This window comes from Takifugu rubripes, chromosome 17 (genome assembly GCF_901000725.2).
Source record: "Takifugu rubripes chromosome 17, fTakRub1.2, whole genome shotgun sequence".
In the NCBI taxonomy this organism is placed as follows: Eukaryota; Metazoa; Chordata; class Actinopteri; order Tetraodontiformes; family Tetraodontidae; genus Takifugu; species Takifugu rubripes.
Window position 1 is genome coordinate 2,803,801 of NC_042301.1, and position 13,112 is coordinate 2,816,912.

The 13,112-nt window shown below is 42.8% G+C and overlaps 1 protein-coding gene across 3 annotated transcripts in view; it reads left to right on the top strand.

The window, feature by feature from the left end:
• The window catches only part of LOC101077958 (teneurin-3-like), a 126,887-nt gene that overhangs the window by 68,882 nt on the left and 44,893 nt on the right, over positions 1–13,112 (top strand). For all 3 annotated transcript variants that reach the window (XM_029851464.1, XM_029851467.1, XM_029851465.1), the window contains 6 exons: positions 2,187–2,276; positions 8,929–8,989; positions 9,383–9,519; positions 9,717–9,825; positions 10,173–10,243; positions 13,065–13,112. The exon at positions 13,065–13,112 is cut by the window's right edge and continues 240 nt beyond it. In XM_029851464.1, the coding sequence (XP_029707324.1) occupies positions 9,417–9,519; positions 9,717–9,825; positions 10,173–10,243; positions 13,065–13,112 (331 nt within the window). In that variant the 5' untranslated portion in view covers positions 2,187–2,276; positions 8,929–8,989; positions 9,383–9,416. The remainder of the gene's footprint in view (positions 1–2,186; positions 2,277–8,928; positions 8,990–9,382; positions 9,520–9,716; positions 9,826–10,172; positions 10,244–13,064) is intronic.

Genomic DNA, 13,112 nt, shown 5'->3' on the forward strand with positions numbered 1-13,112 from the left:
CATTCCAAAGCACAAAAATAGTTGTGTGATCCATTACAGCTGGGATGAAGATCCCTGAGATGCTGATTTGGAATCAACTGTGATAAAGACATTTGCCTGACCACATAATGGCCAATAAACTACATGCATATAAAAATATAGATTTATATATTTACATATTTACACACACACCTTCTACTGCTTTTCCTTTAATGGTGTAGGGGTTTTTCTCATGCAGTGTATGAACACACACACACACACACACACACACACACACACACACACACACACACACACACACACACAAACACAAACTGACACTTAAGGTTCCACTTGAATAAACATCTGTCCTTTCCCTTTGTGAGACACAGTACACACTGGCTGACCACAGGACATGATCTGTGTGTGTGTGTGCGTGTGTGTGTGTGTGTGTGTGTGAGAGAGAAAAAGAGAGGTAGAAAGAGAGGACCTCCTGAGTATTCATGGGCACAGTATGGTCTTGGATGTTCAAAAGTTCTCTGTAACATCCTCACTTTTTGTTTTTTCATACAGTATATTCATGCTACGGTCCCTTTAGCTTCTCAGTTTTTTTTATCCCTTCATTCGTTTATTCTTTTTTCTCCAAGGATGGCCCTCTTTGACCAATGGGAGGCATAAATCAGCATGATTTTCCTTGAAGAATGTCCCTCAGCGTGAGGTGTCAGCATATCAGGGAGTCTCGTTGCTGTGAATGCATCCGTGGTTCTGTTGGCCAGAGTCAGAGTGAAGTTAAATCAAATGAATCCTCCTACGTTGCCAATTGTCACTGATTTTTTTTCTTCAAATCATTTATGTGGACTGAAACATTATTTCAGTCTTTTAAAGCAAAGTTGAACAACGCACGGGTGGGTGCGTCCATCTAACAGGTATGTTCTCCACTCTTTGGGTTTTGTTCTTACTTTTCTCCAACCATGTGTGAAGCCCCCCCCCCCCCCCCCCCCCAGCTAATGATGGGTCATTAGCAAGTTTAAACTAGACAAACAGATCAACTTTGTCCAATCTTTCTTTTAGCAGTGAAGCTGCCCATGCGTGGCGAAGCCCATTTTATCCTTCACCATGTTTGAGCACCTTATTCATGCTTTTGTTAGCACTTAGCTGAAGCGTTGCCCTGCACTTTACGCTGACACAAGCCAGGCGTGCATCTCGCCTCTTAACAGGAAAACACAAGTGGGAGCACATTTTCCCCAGTCCTGGCTTCCCTCCGCTGGCTTCCTGTACAGCGTCGGAGTTTAAACGCGTCCTCCATCAACAGTTCGGCATCCTTAACGTGCGGCGTGACGTTAGAAATTGAAGGAGCTTTGTGCAGCCCACGCTGGACTCCCATGGTGGCCATGAAACATTCTTTTCATTATTTTTTATTTGTCTTTTTTCTTTTGTAATTTATCTTTCCCTTTTTTTAAAAAAAAAAGTGTTATTTATTTATTATTTACTTTGGTTTTAGTATTACTGTGTTTTATTAATACTTTATTAATACGTTATGTGCACTGGTGTGTGTGTACATTTGCTTATTATTGTTGTTGTTAAAGATAGTAATTATTACAAGGTTACTGCATATTATTACATATTCTAAATAAAAAAAAACAACCACTTTAACACTTGAAAAGAGTCCGGATCTGAACTTTCCATCATCAACCTCGCAGGCGCGCATGGAAATCACGGGAAACTACCCCGCTGCACACCCGCACGTCCTGATCACCTCCCTCCCGCACACGCACACGCGCGCGGCAGGGGGGAGGGGGAGGGAGAAAGGGGGTGACGACAAAAACGTCACTCCTGGGCGCAGCAGGGAGTCCCCAGCAGTTCGCTTCTCGCTTGGCGAGTCATCATCTTTTACCGGGAGGAGATGAGCTGATTCGCTCTCTCCCTGTCCCCCTTTCTCTCTCCCTCTCTCTTTGCCACACACGCACAGCTTACTACTGTTCTCACACACCCTCGCACGCACGCACACACATACGCGCACCTATAATGCTCGGTGCGCCGGGCCGCCGGCACATGAGCGATGTTTCGGACCGGCGCAGCAGGTCGACAGAAGTGCTCCACGTCCGTGTAAACACGGTTCCAGAGGAACTTTTTCTCCGAGTTGCGAGCCGAACCGAACCGAACCGAACCTTCCCCCTTGGCTTTGTTTTCATCCACCTCCTGGTTGTTGCTTTTTTTTTTTCTTGAAGGTCATCTGGCCGATGGGAAGTCGGTGGGGAGGACGCAGCTGCGGAGGGAGCCGCGGAGATGTGCGTGGAGGAGAACCACGCCGCGAACAGGTAGGATGGATGGCAGCGCGCGCGCGCGCGCACGCACGCACGCATTGCAAGGATAATCCGAAAATAAAGTTTCTGCCTTCCGTGGATGTTAAAAGTGGTGCGTAAAAGCGAGTAGATGAGCCAAACCATTGAAGATAATAATTCTAATAATTATATTAACCGGTGCAACTTTTGTTTAAATTGCGGGGCGAGTGAAATAATGAGGAAAGCGTCTAAAGATTCATTCACTCTGCGCTAATCGAGCCGTCCAGGAGAAATACAGGCTTGGCTTTAGCCCTCACAGGTTCTCCCCGTTTCGGACCGAAACGGAGCTGCTGCTTGGACAAAGCGGGAAAAAAAAAAACCTGGAGAAAAACCTTAAATGACCCCGGAATAATTGATGATATTTAATGGTGTGATGGCTAAAACAAAATCGGATGAATCTTGATTCCATGTGCATGTTCACTCTGCAATCAAAACATCTTTACTTCAGTCTCCCTGAGTTGATTCGCCTCATTTGACCAGTGAGGGGTCATTGTTCTGAAAACATTTTTTCTTCTTTTGTTGTTTTATGCATGTGAGACCCAAAATTTAGAAGTCTGCATTATTCAATCATCCATTTTGGATCACGGCTGCTTCCAACAGTCACCACAGGAGCTGCAGCTGGAACAGGAAGTCAGTCCATAATAAGTCACAAAGGCCGTGGGGCAAAAAAGTGGATCCACCATTTAACAATTATTATCAAGTTTTGTTATATTTTAAATAGCAGAGATGAGTCATTAATATAAGAAAATATGAGAATGACACACAATGGCACAATTTTTATATTCTCTATATTCTCATCAAATACTGTTGAACAGGAGGGATCGTGGACACGGCACGCCACCGTTTCCCACCAGACCCATGGCAGCCCACGGAACCGCACACAGTTCGCCTCCTTTGCGGCTAGTAGCTGCGCGCCGCTGTTAGGATACAGGAATTTTGGATTTACATGATCAAAAACAGAAAATATGTGATCGGAAAGATCAGAAAGTATTTCGGGTGCTTTAATGGTCACGCCAGTGATCCAAGGGTCCCCGATTTAATCGTTTCCATCAACCGCTGAAGGAACCCTTCAGTAGAGTCCTTGAGCAAAATAATGAACCCTCGATTGCTTCCAGTGCTTCATTTTTGGCCATGAATAGTTTTCTCAACTATGAAGTCTGTGAAGTTGCCTCTGATATAAGACTCAAGCGATACGACTCAGTTTCTCATCAACAGTCGCTCCGGTTGAGTTGAACCATCCTGGGATTCAAACGCCACTCCGTCCATTTCTCCCACAGCGTAAATCCACGAGGCCGTGCGAGCCTGCTAGGAGGAGGCTAAAGAGGAGGCCACCATAACAGGGACACCAAAGCTGTGTCGCTCCAGGTTCAAGCTTCGTAGGAGACGTTAACGTTATCCAGGCAGAAGCCCCCGCGTTCCTGAGTTTGTTTGGTCCTGTCGTGTCTGAACAAGGTTTAACTTTGGTTTTATTCCGTCAAATGCGTCTGACATGCCTCGCGGCGAGATTCAGTTCTGGATCTCTAGCAAAGGAGAAATTACCATGTGAGAAGAAGCTTTTTACATATTATACAAACTGCAGCGGAAAACCGGAACACCCCAAAACACACACACTGACGCTTGCTGTAGCTGGGGACCGAGCCCACAACCTTCTTGCTGCGCTAACCAGCATTGTGCTAACCACATTGCAACCGTGCAAGCGCGTGCGAGTCTGTGTCTCACGCGCAGCACTGACTCCGGGTGTATATTAGAAAGGGGTGTAATCAGCTGATGCAGATGAGCATTTCTAAAATCCTTGTTGCTGTTACACAGTTACATCAGCTTTGATGTACCCGATGTTGTAATAGGACACATAGCAACAGAAGTGCCGGCTCCCTGGAGTTGCATCACATCATGCACGCTAATCAGGAATATTATTTCACAACCATGTTCTATAAGAAATCTGTAAGTTTGGGTTTTATATGTCTTGAGTATTCATGGACACGAGAAGCGATGCATGCCACACACACACACACACACACACACACACACACACACACACACGGACTCGATGGAGTGGCATAGCTTCCGACACACTCGCATTGAGAGGCGCGTTCATCAACACCAAAAGCAAGATTACAAGGTTCAAGGGTCATAAATAAGTGATGTAGGTCAGTGGAAGAGTGGGAAGCTGTTGTGGATCAAGGCTGATACTGACATCACTCCCTCCGAGGGTAAGTGAGGTCAGCTGCAGCCGCTGCAACAGTTCCTTCTGTGTGCGCGTGTGTGTGCATGTGTGCATTAGCATCATTTTACACTTTTAAGTCATAAATATGCAAAAGGAACTGCACAGCTCAGACAGTCCTCCTACAAGGAAAATGTTGTGCTGCTACTTGGGTTGAAAAAAAGAAAAGCTGGTGACTGCAGACGTTAACGAGGAGGTGGATGAATGACCTGCCTGGAAGATGGAAGAAAGATAGAAAGGTTCATGAGTTACCAGTTTGGTGCTGTCTCCAGGTTTTGTGAATTAAAGTTAGCAAAAATATAATGTCTAGAATAAATAAATAGCCACTGACAGTATAGCAGAAATTGAATTAAATTGGCATCGTTGAGGTTCCCTTATCTATTATGCTTCTATATTTTTGGGGTTATTGGGTGTTTTTATATTCTTTTTTTTTAAATTCTAAAATTCTGTTTTTGCTTTGCCATTATGAATATAGAATATAGATGGTTGACAGCATATTCAGATTTTTTCTTCCCACCGTTATTATTATAGTGTTAAGCTGCAACATAAGAAAACGTTGGGGGTGATCGGCCGAGTGTTCTGATTGCACTTTATCATCTCCACACTGACCTGACCAGCGGCAATGATCTCCTTCCTGGATATACACCAAAGTTAAGATAGTCTCCTTATCTGGACCTCAGAGGAAAGCACTGGGGGAGGCAGCGTTGGGAGGAGACATTCTTTATCCTTCCCGGTTTGAGCTGGATTGATGGTTGATTGTCGAGGTCTCGGTGACATAAACAACTCTAACCTTGGAAATGCTTCGTTCCCCACCGATGGCCAACGCAGTAGCGACATTTGAGGGCATCCTCGTCTGATAATTAAGAGAGTCGGGGATTGACTCCCTCAAGGAGGTCCTGAGATTTTTGGCTTTTGCTCCTTTTTATTGGAGTAGAGCTTGGTTAGTTTGAGCTCCAAAAGCCTTTCAACCATTTAACCCTTGTGTGGTGTTCGGGTCTGTGGGACCCATTTCACTTTTTATTAAAAGAAATAAAAATAGGTAATAAAAATAAGTTCAAAGGAATTAAAGTCAGTAGTTTTGAAAAATCTTGCTTCACTTGTAAATTTGTTTCCACTCATATCTTGATTTTAATTGATTTTCTTTATTATGTTTTAAATAATAAGTTATAAATGTGACCTAACAAAGGTAAAGGGCAAATATTAACCATATATATTGTTTATACTGCTTGTAATTGGGATAAGGTAAACGTCTGTTCAGTATTTTAACATAAAAGTGTTTGATTGTGAGGCATTAAAAGCCACAAAATGCAACGGGTCCATCAGACCCACAAACGCTGGCTGAGTAACAACAATATGAACATTACACAAGGGTTAAAGCTTTCACCTCTTCCCCGGTCCCGACCCAAACAGAAATCAGCTGTGTGTGCTTTTCTCCAGAGAGCTTTCTCTTCCACGGAGGCATTAGGATGTTGGAGATCAGCAGGTATTGAACATGAGGGTTGCCGTGGAGGACTATCCAGAGGGTCTCCGCAACCTGGAGTGCCTAAAAAACACCTGCTGCACCAGCCCGCTCATTATGTGGGTCGAGATCATTCACAGAACCGGTCTCCATCCTCCTTCTTGCAAAGCAGGAAGTATAGGGGACGTTCTCTGAACTTGTGGAAGGTTCTGTTTGCTTGGAGGAAATTCTCCTCCAGGTTTTTCGGATGTTATCAGTCTTTGTAAAATGGTTTCCAAGAGAGGCCTCAAGTCAACACCTAAATCTCGAAGGCTTTTGGGAAGTTAGTCGGACTGGTACTGAACCATGAATCTCACCTAGATGGACTTCCTGTGTCCTCCTTACTGACAGGGACAACACCTTTACAATGAGTCTTTGGCCATCAATCACAGCTCTTTCCTGCTTTAGAGCAAGAAGTGAACGTTCTTTCAGATGGTGGGAAAGCACCCAAAGGACTCTCAAAGAGGCCCAACATCCTCCTTAGAGTGAATTGATGGTGGGGACCCCAGCGTGCTGTGGGGGAGTGAACTGGACCAAAGAAATGTAATGCACACATGTGTTTGTGTTCTGGTAGTTGGGGAGGGTGCCAGGAGCATTGACCAGAGCATTGCCCAGGTACCCTTGAGCAAGTTACTGAACCTACAATTGCTCATACAGAGCCCTGTGATGAACACGCAACTCATCCAGGGGTATACCCTGCCTATGCCCGTTGTGTACCCCCCCGCGACCCTGAAAGGTATAAAGTGGTGAAGAAGAGAGACATATGTGTGTGTTTTTAAAGTACTTATCAAAGTATTATTATTATTATTATTATTATTATTATTGTAAGTAGTAGTAGTAGAAGTAGTAGTAGCAGTATAACTATTTTTGTTTTGTCCCTATCACTTTTAAAACCATTTTTATAATTGATGACACTGGGGAACACAATTTTTGCTGAGTTAAGTCTGACAGCTGTTTTTAACTAATTTTTGGGTGCAGAACCCAAAGCTGATCTCAGTTTTTCTCTACTGCTTCATGTTTTTGAACTATAGGATTCCCTATATTTGAAAGTATCCCCATTAGGGTATTGGTAGTACTGGCCTATTGGGAGCTGCACACACTGCACTTAATTATGACAGCACAAATAAGTTGTCGCATAGCTTTAGATGAGTCCAGTCGTAATCAGCTGGCAAGTCTTACTGCAGCGAATCAGGGGAATTTTGCTTATCTGGAGGGGAAGCTATGGAGAAAAATCTTGTATGCTAAAAAAAAAAATGGCTGCAATTTTGGAATCAGCATGGCAATTTTAGTTTTAATCAGAATAAAAATCTAACTTAACAGAATTTTTTTTTTCAAATTGTTCCACAGTGCTAAGGACAAATATTTAACAAACTAACATTGACGTGAGAATTGACCAAACTCCAATAAATAAAAACATAAAAATCTGCATCCAAATCTGCAGAAATAGAAAAAGTCTGTGGCCCTCAGGCAGACGTCCCATGGGGGCACAGAGAGGTCCAAAGCCCTGAGGCAAAAGGTCTGCAAGTGCACAGAGACGTCTGAAGCCCTTGTGCAAACTGCCTGTGAGGGCACAGAGAGGTCTAAAAGTAAGTCCAAGTTCAGGACAATCCACAGCAATGTTAAGGGCACACAACGGCCCAGGGCCTTTGGATAGATGGCTCAGAAAAGGAGCAGGAGAGAATCCATGACCTTTGGGCAGATGGTCCAGGGCACAAGTGCTCTTAACTCTGGCCAGTGACCTGGGGTTGCAGGGGAGCCAAAGTTCTCACAGGTCTACAAGCGGGACCTGAAATAGTGATTTAATGTACAAAAGGGCCAGATGTGGCCAAACAGGAGGTGCACTGATTAGACCGTTATGTATCCTACCTCCCATGTCCAGTTGGGGTTTTCCATGTACCTAGAGCAGATAGGGTTGAGAGTGAGCGAGGCTTTTTTTTTTCCTTTTAAGGTGTCTAAATGTCCCAGTAAGACCCCAAACCAAGAAGGGCTCAGGAAGTTCTGTTCCAGATGAGCAAGTACCCCCTTTAAATTTGCTGGCACTGGACTTCTGCTGGCCAATAGACAAGTTGATAGACCATCAAATCTGCACGGACCAGCGGATTTGGGGGTTTGGCTTAGACGTGTTTAGAGTCGGATAAAGGCTGAACCTGAGGTTTCAAAGCCACACGAACTTGAACTACACGGTCCATCTCAGTGAAAGTCTCCATCGACAAGGCCAAATCAATCAAGGAACTGACCTAATATCTGTAAATACTCACACATTTATTTAGTCCTATGCCCAGTTGCTAAACCACAGAATGGAACATGAGGCTATAAGGTCATCAGGAGGAATACAGATTCTCACACAGAAGAGAAGGAAAGCTTATTAATTCCAGAAAGAGGAAGGAAACAATCAAGCACAGGTGGAAGACATTAAGGTAATTATGTAAGTTGAGAGAGCAGGGACTAAAGCCCAGAGGGAAGACACACACAAAGATAGGTGATGCGCACAACAAGATTTAACACTATCCAGGAAAACTGAACACAACTTAAAACTACAACTCCTAACCTTGCCAAGGCTACAACAGCTAACCTAGCTCCCATAGTCTACAACAGCTAAACTAGCTCCCCTGGGCTATAACAACTACCCTAGCTCCCATAGGCTAAAACGGCTCCCATAGGGTTGCTGAATATACAAATCTGTTTCAAAAACCGAAATGCATGCATTTTATTATTGTATTGTGGATATTTAGGCATTGAACTTGTGTCACTGCTGCTCTCATTAGGGCATTAATTCATTTTTGCTTTTTTTGTGAAGCTGGTCGAGATGATTTTCTTTTACTTTTTTTGAGTGAAGTGAATTTTCACAGGGAGTCAGAGAATTGGGACACAACCGTTTGACTACATAGATTTCCTCCTTTTCTTTGTAGCCTTTGAAGCTTAAACGGGATTGACTTGGCAGACAGGGTCCATTTAACGACAGCACCACAGGTACGTCCCACCGAAACCCTTTTTACTGTCAAGTTATCTGCGTTTCATTGAAGAACACTGTCTTTCTCCATAGTAACTCTCTCATCAATAGTATCTTGTTCATCACTGTCAGATTTGTTCATTTTTCTTTGCTCTATTAATCTCCCTTCAAAGGGAGATTAGCACTATTCGCCCTGAAGGAACAGCATAGTCTTCAAACTAAGATAGAGGACGGGAAAATTGAGACAAAGATCAGATCAGTGGCACCATGCACCCTACAAAAACATCTACCCATCATCCAGCTGAATTATTAAATGAACATATTTTAGTTGCTCCTTGTAACTGTTTGGATTGTTCCAAAACTACAGGTGAATTTTAGTGGCCAATCTGCCTTTCTATCCATCTGTCTGTCAGTTTTTCTACCCACGGAGCTGAGAAGCATGACTCTATGTTTACCAAAACTATAAGCAGAACCATCATGGAAGTAAAAGAACGCCGTCCGTACAGCTCCCTCTCCAAGAGCCGCAGGCACAAAGAGGGACCGTATACAGGTGAGACGCTTGGGCCCCTTTCATTCGTTTTCTTGTTTCCTGCCAACTGACACGTTAAATCGGCAGCTTCTCGTTTTTGGCTGACCCTCCACAACGTCCTGACAGCTTCCACGGACCTCCGTCGGGCTGTGTATCCGTTTGTCGGAGCTTTGCCCCTGTTTACCTGCATGTATGTACACCTGATTTCTCTCAACCAGGTTTATCGGGGGACTGTAAAGACTCGCAGGGGCTCTGCGTCCCGACTCAGAAGTCATACTCCTCCAGTGAAACACTCAAGGCCTTCGACCAGCATCAGGACCAGACCAGGTTGGACCTGGGAATATGACCGTGGGGGGGGTACTTAACTTAGACCAAAAAGGTTTTAATTTTAAGCAGGAACTAATACAGCGAGTGAGTGAGCGAGGAACCAAATTTAGGCAACACAAGAGCTGGATGGAAAGTGATGGCGAGCTTTTAAATGAAAGAAAAAGAAAAAAATGAGTTAATGAACAACAAAGAGGAGATCAGAGATGGATCAAAGGGGAGAAAGTTGTGGACATAATCTCGGAAAAAAGAAAGGCTAGTTCTTTTTAAATTATTCAGTAGGTTCGCTGACTTTGTGTGGATTGATCCTATTAGAGCAATGCAGTAAAGAGTGTTTTCCCTTTTGACAGGTTACTGTGTGGGACAAACAGAGGACGTGTGGACATGGTTCACCATGAGCAAGGCACTTCCAAGAGACCAGGTGGGATGACACAAAAGCCACTCTTAGCACGTGGCACCTGTCCGTAGAATGGCCGCCGACATTTGTCTCAATATTTAAAAAATGCATTTTTCCCCTGCATTTTGGCTCTCATTGTTAAATTCTGACACCTCCTTTTAATGCCTGACCCATCCGGTGTCCTGTCTGTCTATTGGACGTGTTGGCCGTTGGAACAGCTGAACTTTTGTCTTTTTAGGAATATAATCCTTTTTAAAATTTCAAATAGCGAGGACCTTTAAGAGAAACCGGATTATTTACCAAATGAGGTCTGAATATAATCCAGAGATACATAACATGCCAACATAAATACATAAATAATCTTTATGTCAGGAAACACTCAAGTCCACTAAAATATTTAGTTCAACACACATTAATAGATCCATTATGAGTCACATAATGTGGCCGCATCATTTAAATTTGCAGCCATGTTAATTGGTCCCCATCATTCACTCTTACTATGAGTTTTAGGTCAGTGGGTCCTGGGTCTCCTAGCAGGACACGTCTCAACAGGGAGACATCTTGAGGCATCCTGGCCTGTCTGATCTATCTAAAGTGGCTCCTCTTGCTCTGCGCTATAGCAGATAGACGGTACAATGGAGGAAGTGGTTTTGTTAATATTCACTGGGTTAATCACATTTCATCTTTAGGTTTTTTTTTTAAATAAGATTCTCATCAATATGAGGTGTCTATTTTAGGATGAACATAGAAGAGAAGATAAAGAAAAACATTTTCAGTGTATGTTCAAACTTGGAAACATTATTGGCGTTTAGAGTTTCTTTACCCGCAACATGAAGGGCAATAAATATTCAATGAGCTCAAACCAAAGGGCACAGGAGCAGCTAAAGATTTAGTTTTGGTAAGATTCACAATGGCGCTTTCCTATATTACCAAATATTAAATTTAGACAATTTAGTTATATCATAGTAAATAGTTGTACCTTTAATAAGGAAAGATTAAATATGGTGATTGAGGGTTAGTTAAAGTAGTGCTGTCCAATGATTTAAGGTTGAAATTTTTTAAAAGTGCCTGAACTTTTTCGGGTTTTTCTATTTATTGTTGTGGATCTACTTAATCGGCGCTGGTCAGACAGCGGAAGCCGATCTGCTCCTGTCGAGATGTGGTTGTTTTTATTGGATGTCGACAGTAAAGACAGAACAGATTCCTTCGGACACACGCACGCTGCGGTCTCCCTCACCTGACCCGCACACCCACGCACGCACGCACGCTGCGCCTCGCCCTCACATACCTGTTTTTGGACCCACTCAGTTTTTCTGAAGTCGATCGCATCGATTGGAGACTTTTTAGAACACACGCGTATCACTCCGCTCGCTATCCTGCGTGACGTGCGGTAATTGCGTGAAAAATGTGATGAATCTCCGGAAAATGCTCGTTAATTGTCAACAAACAATCCGAGTCCATGTTCCAAAGTGTTATTTATCATGATCCGATTTAATAACTTTAATACATACATAACACGTCGTGCATCATTATTATTTAATCTCTTTAGTTGTCTCCTGGTGTTCTGTATAAATTCGGCTTTTTATTTTTTTTTTATAAAAAATTGGTTCTGGAATATTTTTAAATTGATAATGTGATGGTGGGTTGCACCTATTACTTATATATTTCTTCTGTAATGACAAAATGGGTTTCAAAGAATTTGGATTATAAGAACAACATTCTTTCTGGGGTGCACAGATTTCATTTTTTATTTTTTATTTACATGTATATTATTATTATTATTATTATTATTATTAGTATTATTAGTATTATTATTAGTAGTAGTAGTATTATTATATGACGGGATATTAAATGGAGCCTTATAAAGAAGTAATGTTGACGAATGAGTTGTTACCTCTGGTGAGCACAAGTTCTGTCACAAGTATAAAAGATAAACCAGTTAAGCGCGCCATCCTTGATGCCCCCGTAGGACTCCAGGTGATCAAGGTTGCTGATAAGGTTGCTGATGATCGATAGAACATCATTTGTTACTTCACGGAGAGCTGATTCATTGCCAGACAATGCTCTAAATCAGAATGAACATTTCTTGAAGAGGGTTGTTGTGAAGATGAAGTCTAAAATTCAGAACCTTTAATTCCGGGGAAACTTTAATTCGAAGTTTTGAGATTTGTCTAAATTCACTTAAATCTGCCATTTACTTTAATAAGTGATTGTTTCTGAAGTCAGATTTATATTCAGTAAAACCACCAATTCAAGAGAGTGATCAACCCTTTTTTTGTTTGAGAAATCCAGTGGCCATAAAATCAAACCTGTGAGTCATTTTATGAAAAACTACAGCTTCAACAGGCAAATTAGATTTTTTTAAAGTCTAAAACAAGCGAATACGCCTGCAGATCGGAAGAAACTAATGTTCCCCCGAGTCCAATGTCAGGTGTATTCTGAATAAACTGATTCTTACATTATTTGCATAGTTCCTGTGAAAGCTTGGCTAAAGCTGCTGGCAGATGTTGAATTTCGAGCCTGACAGTGAACACGTGTGCGAGCAGCAGGTTGCTGACCCGGTACATTTAAAAACACTGCTTCACGGGCTGAGACGGCGGTGAAGAACCGGATCGAGAGTGTGACCTTTTAAGTGTGCGGGGTCCCCTTTCTCCCGTATAAGGTTAAACGCTTCTTAAAGGTCCATAAAATCAGTCACCACTCGCTGAGGGAGGCAGCAAACCTGTATTTTAAAATCACCCGATATTAGAAATTTGCCATATTTGGACATAAAATGTGACAGCACGTTTATGCCTGTTAAACATTTAATGGTCATCACAGGAGAGGTTGTGTGGTTGCGTTCCAGGGCAGCACTTCAGTCTGCGTCACCTTGGAATCTACGAGCCGCCTCCGC